The sequence below is a fragment of the Pezoporus wallicus genome, unplaced genomic scaffold, assembly GCF_028554395.1.
Source record: "Pezoporus wallicus isolate ANWC-B61680 ecotype Strahan unplaced genomic scaffold, APGP_CSIRO_Pwel_v1 scaffold_8058, whole genome shotgun sequence".
NCBI lineage: Eukaryota > Metazoa > Chordata > Aves > Psittaciformes > Psittacidae > Pezoporus > Pezoporus wallicus.
Window position 1 is genome coordinate 1 of NW_026641310.1, and position 10,364 is coordinate 10,364.

Sequence of the window (10,364 nt, forward strand, 5' to 3'; positions counted from 1 at the left end):
ATTGGTCTGGAGGCCCTGGCCAGGGTTGGAGGGGGACCCCAAAACTCAGGAGCAAGATGAGACCCCCACCCCTTATTGCTTTGGGGTCAATGGGGGGGGGGGTTGCCTTGCCCTTCATCCCCCCCCCCATTTACCTTGACCCTCCCACAGTGGAGACCTTGCTGGACCTGGACCTGGCCCTCCCCTGGGGGGGGGGAACACGAGCCAGGCAGTGAGGACACCCCCCCCTTTGCACCCCAGTTCCCACGGGGTCACCCCAAAACCTGACCCCCCCCCCCTCCTCCACGCAGATGACCCAGTGCATTGAGTTCTATTACCTGCTGGGCCAGGGGGGTCAGGGACCCCCCCATAGCACTAGGGGGGGGTGTCAGGGACTGCTCCTGGACTTAGGGACCCCCCCTTGTTTTTGGGGGACATTTGCTCCCCCCCCCCCCCGCTTCTGTCCCAAATGCCACCCGGAGCCCCCATTGCCCGCTTCCCCTGCAAGCTCTGGGGCAAGGATCTAGGGGGTGGAAGAGGATGGGGGGGGCACAGACGGAGCCGGGGGGGGTATAGAGGGTGCTGGGGGGGGGGGGGGGGCACAGCTCCCCCCCAACCCCCCCATTTCCCCCAGGCTCTTCCCCAAATTCAAGAGCCACAATGCTCACATGAAGATCCACCGGCAGCACAGGGGGGGGCAGCCCCTACCCTCACCCCCATTGCCCCCCAACATTGGGAGGGGGGGGGGCAGGCAGCATCCCCCCCCCCCAAAACACGGGTGAGGATGGAGGGGGAATGTTTATTATGGAGACATTGCTCCATGGGGGAGCCCCCACAGAAAGGGGGGGGTCCACGGTGATAAATAAAGGTTGAGTGTCCCCGGGGGGGGGGGTCCCCCACATCCAGCGTGGCCCCGGGGGGGGGGGGGGGGGGATTGTCCCTCACACCTCGATGTGGGGGTCCGAGCCCCGTCCCTCGCGCTGGAGCTGCTCCTCCTGCCGCAGCTTTGGCTTCTCTGTCCGCGTGTGCCACACCAGCACCTGGAGGGGGGGGGCAATGGGGCTGGACCCCCCCATTGCGGCCTTGGGAGTCCCAAGGTCGTCCCCCCCAGCACATCACTGTGCCCATATGTGTCCACAGGCCCCTCAATGTGCCCCTGTGAGACCCCTGCACCCCACTGTATGCCTATGAGATACCAGCACCCCACTGGGCCCCTATGAGCCCCCAGGCCCCTCAATGTGCCCCTATGAGACTCCAGCCCCCCCCAGCCCCCCCCACTGTGCCCCTATGAGCTGCCAGGCCCCTCAATGTGCCCCTATGAGACCCCCGCACCCCACTGTACCCCTTTGAGACACTAGCCCCCCACTGTGCCCCTATGAAATCCCAGACCCCCCATCACACCACTGTGCCCCATGAGCCCCCAGCCCCCATTGTGCCACTATGAGCCCCCAGCACCCCACTGTGCCCGAGTCCCCATGCCCCTCAGTGTGCCCCTATGAGACCCCATCACCCCACTGTGCCCCTATGAGCTCCCAGCACCCCCATTGTGCCCCTATGAGCCCCCATCACCCCACTGTGCCCCTATGAGTCCCCATGCCCCTCAATGTGCCCCTATGAGCACCCACCCCCCCATTGTGCCCCTATGAGTCCCCATGCCCCTCAATGTGCCCCTATGAGCCCCCATCCCCCCACTGTGCCCCTATGAGCTCCCAGCCCCCCATTGTGCCCCTATGAGTCCCCATGCCCCTCAGTGGGCCCCTATGAGCCCCCAGCCCCGCATTGTGCTCCTATGAGGCCCCAGCACCCCACTGTGCCCCTATGAAACCCCAGATCCCCCATCACCCCACTGTGCCCCATGAGAACCCACCCCCCCCACTGTGCCCCTATGAGCCCCCATCACCCCACTGTGCCTCTATGAGCCCCCAGTCCCCCCATTGTGCCCCTATAAGCCCCCAGGATCCCCACTGTACCCCTACGAGCCCTCATCACCCCACTGTGCCCCTATGAGCCCCCATCCCCCCATTGTGCCCCTGTAAGCCCCCAGGCTCCCCACTGTACCCCTACGAGCCCCCCTCACCCCACTGTGCCCCTATGAGCCCCCAGCACCTCACTGTGCCCCTATGAGCCCCCAGCCCCCCACTGTGCCCCTATGAGTCCCCAGCCCCCCACTGTGCCCCTATGAGTCCCCATGCCCCTCAATGTGCCCCTATGAGCCCCCAGACCCCCCATTGTGCCCCTATGAGCCCCCATCCCCCCATTGTGCCCCTATGAGCCCCCAGATCCCCCACTGGGTCCCTAGGAGACCCCATGCCCCTCAATGTGCCCTTATGAGCCCCCATTACCCCACTGTGCCCCTATGAGCCCCTATACCCCCATTGTGCCCCTATGAGCCCCCATCACCCCACTGTGCCCGAGTCCCCATGCCCCTCAATGTGCCCCTATGAGCCCCCAGCCCCTCACTGTGCCCCTGTGAAACCCCAGATCCCCCTGCACCCCACTGTGCCCCTATGAGCCCCCAGCACCCCACTGTGCTCCTGTGAAACCCCAGATCCCCCTGCACCCCACTGTGCCCCTATGAGCCCCCATCCCCCCATTGTGCCCCTATGAGTCCCCAGCCCCCCACTGTGCCCCTATGAGACCCCAAGCTCCTCAATGTGCCCCTAATGAGCCACCAGCCCCCCCTTGTACCCCTATGAGCCCCCATTACCCCACTGTGCCCCTATGAGTCCCCATGCCCCTCAATGTGCCCCTATGAGCCCCCATTACCCCACTGTGCCCCTATGAGCCCCCATTACCCCACTGTGCCCCTATGAGCCCCCAGGCCCCCCACTGTGCCCCTGTGAAATCCCAGATCCCCCATCACCCCACTGTGCCCCTATGAGCCCTCAGGCCCCCCACTGTGCCCCTACTGTGCCCCCATTACCCCACTGTACCCCTCTGAGCCCCCCCCCCCCGCGGGTCCCACCTGGGTGCAGTTGCCGGCCTTGGGCTCGAGCTGCGCGGGGGACACGAGCGCCCCCAGGAGGCTGCTCTCGAGGTAGCCCCGCTCGGCGCGGGGGTCGAAACGGGCCTCGGGCCGCGCCAGCAGCAGCGGCAGCGCCACGGCGAAACCGGCCATGTCCAACGGGAAGGGGCGCTCCGGCTTCCAGCCCGTGTGGAACCCCACGACCCGGCCCCCCGCCACCAGCGGCCGCTCCAAACGCAGCCCCCCCACCAGCCCCACGGGCCACACCGAAACCCCCCGGGTGCTGCGCATCTGGGGATGGAGGGGGGGGAGAGAGAGCAGTGAGAAGGGGGGGGCGGTTGGGGGGGATTTGGGGGGTTCTGAGGGGGGATTAAGGGGTCCAGGGGTGGGTTACAGGGTGATGGGGGGGTATTTAAGGGGTCCAGGGGGGGATTTTGGGGGTTTGGGGAAGGTATTTAAGGTTCTGTGAGGTTTAGGGGGTGCTGAGGGGAACAGAAAGGGTCCAGGGGTGGGTTACAGGGTGATGGGGGGGGTATTTAAGGAGTTCAGGGGGGATTGTTGGGTGATGGGTTGTTATTTAAGGGGTCCAGGGGGGGATTTCGGGGGTTTGGAGGAGGTATTTAAGGGTTCTGAGGGGGATTTAAGGGGTCCAGGGGTGGGATGCAGGGTGATGGGGGGGATGTAAGGAGTCAAAGGGGGGATTTTGAGGAGGTATTTAAGGGTTCTGTGAGGTTTAAGGGGTGCTGAGGGGGATTTAAGGGGTCCAGGGGTGGGATGCAGGGTGATGGGGGGGGATGTAAGGAGTCCAAGGGGAGATTTTGGGGTCTGGGGGAGATATTTAAGGGTTCTGTGAGGTTTAGGGGGTGCTGAGGGGGATTTAAGGGGTCCAGGGGTGGGTTACAGGGTGATGGGGGGTGTATTTAAGGAGTCCGGGGGGGGTTGCAGGGTGAATGGGGGGTATTTAAGGAGTCTGGGGGGGTTGAAGGGTGATGGGGGGGGGGTTTAAGGGGTCCAGGGGTGGTTGCAGGGTGATGGGGGGGGGTATTTAAGGAGTCCAGGGGGGGTTGCAGGGTGAGGGTGATCCACGGGGGGTTGCAGGGTGATGGGGGGGGGGTATTTAAGGAGTCCAGGGGCGGTTGCAGGGTGATGGGGGGTATTTAAGGAGTCCAGGGGCGGTTGCAGGGTGATGGGGGGGGTATTTAAGGAGTCCAGGGGGGGTTGCAGGGTGATGGGGGGTATTTAAGGGGTCCAGGGGCGGTTGCAGGGTGATGGGGGGGTATTTAAGGAGTCCAGGGGCGGTTGCAGGGTGATGGGGGGTATTTAAGGGGTCCAGGGGGGGGTGCAGGGTGATGGGGGGGGGTATTTAAGGAGTCCAGGGGGGTTGCAGGGTGATGGGGGGTATTTAAGGAGTCCAGGGGCGGTTGCAGGGTGATGGGGGGGTATTTAAGGAGTCCAGGGGGGTTGCAGGGTGATGGGGGGTATTTAAGGGGTCCAGGGGGGGTTGCAGGGTGATGGGGGGGTATTTAAGGAGTCCAGGGGCGGTTGCAGGGTGATGGGGGGTATTTAAGGGGTCCAGGGGGGGTTGCAGGGTGATGGGGGGTATTTAAGGAGTCCGGGGGGGTTGCAGGGTGATGGGGGGGTATTTAAGGAGTCCGGGGGGGTTGCAGGGTGATGGGGGGGTATTTAAGGAGTCCAGGGGCGGTTGCAGGGTGATGGGGGGGTATTTAAGGAGTCCAGGGGCGGTTGCAGGGTGATGGGGGGTATTTAAGGGGTCCAGGGGGGGTTGCAGGGTGATGGGGGGTATTTAAGGGGTCCAGGGGGGGACTCACCTCCTCGAACAGGCGCAGGCTGTAGGTGTTGTCGTCGTCCGCAAAGTAAACGACGCCGCCGTCGCCGGGCGCCCTCGTGTCCCGGAGCCAGCGCAGGGCCCGGTTCCGCTGCTCCGCCCCGCGCGGGTGGAGCCAGGGGGGGTCCCCGGGGCGGCGGCGGCTCTCGGGGGGGGTTTCCACGTGCAGGTGGGTGAAGGGGACCCCGCTGCTGGCCAAGAGCCGCGCCACCAACGCCGTGGGGGCCGCGGCGTCCTCCACCACCACCCAGTGCAGCGCCCGCACGTGCAGCAGCGTCTGCGACAGCCGCACCAGCTCTGCCTTCTGCACCGGCCTGGGGGGGTCAGAAGGGAAAATTGGGGGGGTCAGAGGGGAATTGGGAGGGGGGAGGGGGCTGCATGACACTAAGGAAGTGTGGGGAGGAGGAAAGAGGCCAGGCTGGGGAGTGCAAATGGGTCTGCGGGGGTGCAGGGAGGAGGGAATGGGGGCGCAGGTTAGGTTTGGAGGGGGACAAATGGGAATGGGGGGGGGTCAGAACAACTTCCATGGGGCCTATGGGGGGTACAAATGGGTCTGGGAGGGCAGGCTGGGTGAATGGGGGTGAATGGGTCTGGAGGGGGCAGGGCAGGTTGTATGGAGCCTAAGAGGGGGTGCAAATTGGTCGGGGGGGGGGGGGGCAGATCAGGTTATATGAGGTCTAAGGGGAGTGCAAATGGGTCTGGGGGGGAGGCAGATCAGGTTATATGGGGTCTAAGGGGAGTGCAAATTGGTCGGGGAGGGGGGCAGATCAGGTTATATGGGGTCTAAGGGGAGTGCAAATGGGTCTGGGGGGGAGGCAGATCAGGTTATATGGGGTCTAAGGGGAGTGCAAATGGGTCTGGGCGGGGAGGCAGATCAGGTTATATGGGGTCTAAGGGGAGCGCAAATGGGTCTGGGGGGGGGGCAATCAGGTTATATGGGGCCCAAAGGGAGTGGAAATGAGTTGGGGGGGGGGGGCACAACAGGTTATATGGGGCCCAAAGGGAGTGCAAATGGGTCTGGGGGGGGCAGATCAGGTTATATGGGGCCCAAAGGGAATGCAAATGGGTCTGGGGGCACCAGATCAGGTTATATGGGGCCCAAAGGGAGTGCAAATGGGTCTGGGGGGGCAGATCAGGTAATATGGGGTCCAAAGGGAGTGCAAATGGGTCTGGGGGGGGGGCAGATCAGGTTATATGGGGTCTAAGGGGAGTGCAAATGGGTCTGGGGGGGGGCCAATCAGGTTATATGGGGCCCAAAGGGAGTGGAAACGAGTTGGGGGGGGGGGGGCACATCAGGTTATATGGGGCCCAAAGGGAGTGCAAATGGGTCTGGGGGGGGGCAGATCAGGTTATATGGGGCCCAAAGGGAATGCAAATGGGTTTGGGGACGCCAGATCAGGTTATATAGGGTCCAAAGGGAGTGCAAATGGGTGTGGGAGGGGGGCAGATCAGGTTATATGGGGTCTAAGGGGAGTGCAAATGGGTCTGGGCAGGCTGTAAAGCATTTGGGGGGGGGGGGGTGTCTCACCTGGCATAGGTGGGGGTCACCACGTAGATGGTGGGCAGGGCCTGGCCCCCTCCCTGTGCTTGGGGCTCCCCCCGGCCCCCCCCATTCCGTTGCTCTGCCAGCAGCCGGTCCCGGCCCCGGCGCCGCTCGGCCTGGAGCTGCTGGGAGCAGTCACAGGGCTGCCCTGGGGGGGGCACAAACAGAGAGGGGGGGGGTGTGGATCAGGGACCCCATCAAAACCCTGGGGGGGGGGGTGTCAGGGACCCCCAGCGCCCCCCTTTCCCCCCCTCTCACCGAGCTGCAGCAGGGCACAGAGCAGCCCCACCAGCGACACCACGAAGTACACGATGAAGACGTTCTTCAGCTTCACCCTCATGGCAGCACCGGGAGTTTGGGGGGGGGGGCGGGAACGGGGGTGCTGTGGGGAAGGGTTCAGGTGCTCGGGGGGGGGGGGCCCAGCTCTCGGGCACACCCCCCCCCCCCCCATGACCCCCGCCCCACACCCGCAGCGCTCCCGGTGCCCCCGTCAGGTACCTCCAGCCCCTCCGTATCCCCCGGTACAAGACAGGACCCCTCCGGTAGCTCCGCCCCCCGCCCCCCCCCTCCTCTCACGCTCCGTTACCAGCACCGGAGGAGGCGGGGCCGGGCCCGGGACCCGCTTCAGGCCGCGAAGCCTCCGCCGGACCGGACCGGACCCGACCGGACCGGGCCGGGCCGGGCCGGCACTTCCGGTCCCTTCCCAACCGCGCTCCGGACACCGCTTCCGGTCGCGGTCCGTTCCTAGAGGGGTCCGGCCGGAACCTGCGCTTCCCCTGCTGCGGGTTCCGGGTTGTGCCCCCCCACCCCCCCAACTTCGAACACCGGATTTGTTGTTTTTTTTTTCTTGGTTTTATTTGTCTTTTATCAAAATTCCTCGCAGGGCCGCCCCCTCCCCCCATCCCGGCCCCGCCCAGCCGCTGGGGGGGGGGGGGGGGGGGGTGCCGGATCTGCCCCCCCCCCCCCGACCCTCATGTGCCCCATAGAGAAAAGGGGGGGTTCCCTCACCCCCCTCCTGACCCCTGCGGGTTAAGGGCAGGGGGAGAAAACGGGGGGGAAGGAAAGGGGGAGAAGGGGATGGGGAGAGTTTGAGGCACAAGAGGAGCTGGGGGGGGGGGGGGCACACAGAGCCTTGGTCCCCATCCCCCCCCAGCCCTCACCCCCCCCCAGCCCCACACCTGGGGGGGAAAACCGGGGGGGGGCGGGGAGGCAGAGACAATGACCCCCTCCCCAGCCCCACAGCCCAACTGGGGGACACCCCCCACTACAGCAGCCAAGGGGGCAACAGGAGCTCCCTGCCCCCAGGTGGGGATTGGGGGGGGGGGGGTAAAAGGGGCTGCGGGGGGGCCCCAGAGGGAGCGGGAAGGGGGGTGGGTGTGAGGAGGAGCCCCCCCCCTCTGCATTATCGCAGGACGATGGCCCAGTCATCGCCCATGCGGACGCCCGGCTTGCGCACGGTGAGGACGGGCGGCTCGGCCTCGTGCTGGAAGTCCAGGCGTGTCTCTGAGCCGTCTTTGGGAGGGGGGGAACACAGGAAGGGGATGAGGGGGGAGTCCTGGGGGTGGGAGACCCCCAAACACCCCCCCCCTTCATCCCCAACTCACTCGCAGGCTGGAGGATGACGGCGCCAGGTTTCCCTGCCCCCAGGATCACCACGCGCTCGAGCCACACCGGGGTGTCAAAGGAGCCCCGGGGGTCTGCAGAGCTGCAGGGAAGGAGAAAGAGGAGGTTGGGGGGGGGTGCAGAGGGGATGTGGAGGGGTCGGGGGGCTGCTGGGGGTACCTGGCTGTTAGCGTGTTGCCAGCGAAGGTGAATTGTCGGTGGAGGAAATGCGCCTTTGTCTCGTACTCAAAGCTTTTTCCATCGTCCAGGAAGAGATCGCCCTCAGCCGTGCCCTGGGGGCAATAGGGGGGTTTTGGGGGGGGGTCCAGGGGCAATTGGGGGGGGGGGGAGGCGGGTCCGGGGGGGTCTGCACTGACCTGAGGGCTCAAGGCCACATAGAGGGTGAAGGGATCCCCCCGCATGCACTCGGTTGAACGTCGCACACGCTCCTGCCGTGGCACCACCGTCCCCCCCCTCTGGAACACCGGCACCTGGGGGGGGGGGGGGAGGGGGAAGGTGTACTCAACCCCTCCCCCCTCACAGACCCTTGCAGCCCCCCCAAACCCATCCCCATCACCCACACTGCTCATGGTCACTGGCACGTAGAGCGTCTGTGGTGCATGGTGCTTCTGGTAGGAGACGGTGTCGTACCAGACCTGGGCGTACCAGAGAGGGGTTGGGGATGGCAGTGGACCCCCAAAACCCCCCTCAAAGCTTGAATCCCCTCTCCCCCCCCTTCTCTCCCCAAAAACCTGCAGCTCCCCCACCATAACCTCACCTCTCCCTTGCCGGGCAGGTAGACCTGCACTCCACGGGCACCCTGCTCCGTGACGGGGTGCACCAGCAGCGCCCTGTCTGGGGAAGGAAGGGGGGTGCTGGGTCAACATCAGGGTGGGGGGACCCCGACACGTGGAGGGACACCCCAATATGGGAGGAAAGCCCCTCTCACCGAGCAGGTACTGAAATCATACCCGCTGTCCACCTTGATGTGGGGGTCCACGATGCTGACCATCTGGGGGGACAATGACCCCACGTCAGCCCCCCTGAGGGGGGTGGGGTTCCCCCCAGCCCCCTAAGTCCCTTGCTGGGGCCTCCCACCTTGCGTTTCTTCGCAGCCAGTCGCTCCAGCATGGCGCGGGGCCGGGGGAACTTGCTGGGGTCCCACGTGAAGTAGCGCTTGCCATCGGCGTGCTCGATGTCCAGCCAGAGCACGTCGCAGGGGACCGCGTGTTCCTCAAAGCCCCTCTCCACCGCGGCCACGTCCTCCTCATCGTTGTAGTTCCAGCGGCTCTGGTGGTACCCCAAAGCGAAGAGGGGCGGCAGCGCCTGGGTGCCTGTTGTGGGGGGGCACAGAGAGGCTCGGAACGGGGTCCCTGCATGCTGCAGGGTGCACCCATTGCCCGCGGTGTACCGGTGAGGGCAGCGTATTGCCCCATGACGGCGGCAGGCGTGGGGCCCAGCAGCAGGAAGACGTCGATGACGCCGCTCTCCGACATCCAGCGCACGTCGGTCTGCGGCGTCTCCCCTCCGCCCTGCATGTAATCCAGCAGCTTCCCAAAGAGCGTCTGCCGGCAGCGGAAAGGGGGTGTCAGAACCCCAACTGCACACAAACACACACACACCCCCCCCCTGCTCCCCCCCAGCCCCTGCCCCACACCTTCCCGGCCGTGTTGGAGCTGATGTCAACCCAAGTCTCGGCAGCGTTGAGCCAGAAGATGCCGAGGGTGCGGCGGGCGCTGTGTGCCAGGAGCAGCGGGACGGAGCCGTACAGGGCCATGGGGTTGTAGAGCTCGTACTGGAAGACGTCCAGGTTGTAGAGGCGATACGGGTCCCCCCCCCTGCAGGAGGCCAGTGGGTCAGTGTCCCCCCACCCCGGCTTGGTGCCACCATCACCCCTCCCCGTGCCCTCCCGGTGCTCACTCGGTGGTGCGCAGCCGCAGGCTCTCGGCGTGCTCAGGGATGCCGTAGACGTGCTCGAAGCCGGGCAGGGAGAAATCCAGTCCCACCGAGGTGGGGCTCCCAGCGCCGAAGAGCCAGGAGGGAAAGCATGTGCTGGGCATCTTCAGCACACAGTCAGCTTTGCAACGGTGTCACCATCATTGCTGTCGCTCCTCAGTGTCATACCTAAAGGTCCATTTGAATGCACCCTCTTCGGAGCTTGCTCTCGGCTGCCCAGCAGCACAGTGAGTAGAGCACGAACAGTTGCCGTCTGCTCCCACAATCGAAGAGCCAGGAGGGAAAGCTGGTGCTCTGAATCTTCTGCACACAGTCAGCTTTGCAACAGTGCCTCCATCATTGCTGTCGCTCCTCACTTTCATACCGAGAAGTTCATTTGAATCCAACTTCTCTGCTCGTTGCTCTTGGCTGCCCAGCAGCACAGTCAGTAGAGCACGAACGTCTGGCCTCTGCTCTCAGAGCCGAAGAGCCAG

The 10,364-nt window shown here is 65.1% G+C and overlaps 2 protein-coding genes across 2 annotated transcripts; both read right to left on the reverse strand.

The window, feature by feature from the left end:
- Positions 1-849: 849 nt before the first annotated feature.
- On the reverse strand, positions 850-6,679 carry B3GAT3 (beta-1,3-glucuronyltransferase 3). Its single transcript, XM_057422817.1, has 6 exons — positions 6,592-6,679; positions 6,319-6,481; positions 4,774-5,104; positions 2,945-3,235; positions 916-1,019; positions 850-866 (listed from the first exon to the last, which is right to left on the reverse strand). Exons 1-5 carry the CDS (start codon positions 6,671-6,673, stop codon positions 921-923), a joined length of 966 nt encoding a protein of 321 aa, XP_057278800.1. The 5' UTR covers positions 6,674-6,679; the 3' UTR covers positions 850-866; positions 916-920.
- Positions 6,680-7,700: 1,021 nt separating this feature from the next.
- GANAB (glucosidase II alpha subunit) lies at positions 7,701-9,951 on the reverse strand (the record flags this gene model as incomplete). Its single annotated transcript, XM_057422816.1, has 11 exons — positions 7,701-7,845; positions 7,938-8,038; positions 8,116-8,228; positions 8,313-8,426; positions 8,517-8,591; positions 8,714-8,790; positions 8,896-8,947; positions 9,034-9,269; positions 9,347-9,500; positions 9,593-9,773; positions 9,856-9,951. Coding segments are annotated over 11 exons (1,309 nt in total), but the record flags the coding sequence as incomplete, so codon positions are not given.
- Between the last annotated feature and the right edge of the window lie 413 nt (positions 9,952-10,364).

Coding starts and splice junctions, on each gene's coding strand:
- B3GAT3 (XM_057422817.1), bottom strand. CDS start 6,673: ATGAGGGTGAAGCTGAAGAACGTCTTCATCGTGTACTTCGTGGTGTCG. Junction 5,105..6,318: donor GTGACCCCCACCTATGCCAG/GTGAGACACCCC, acceptor TGACCCCCCCAG/GCCGGTGCAGAAGGCAGAGC. Junction 1,020..2,944: donor AGGCCGGCAACTGCACCCAG/GTGGGACCCGCG, acceptor CCCCCCCTCCAG/GTGCTGGTGTGGCACACGCG.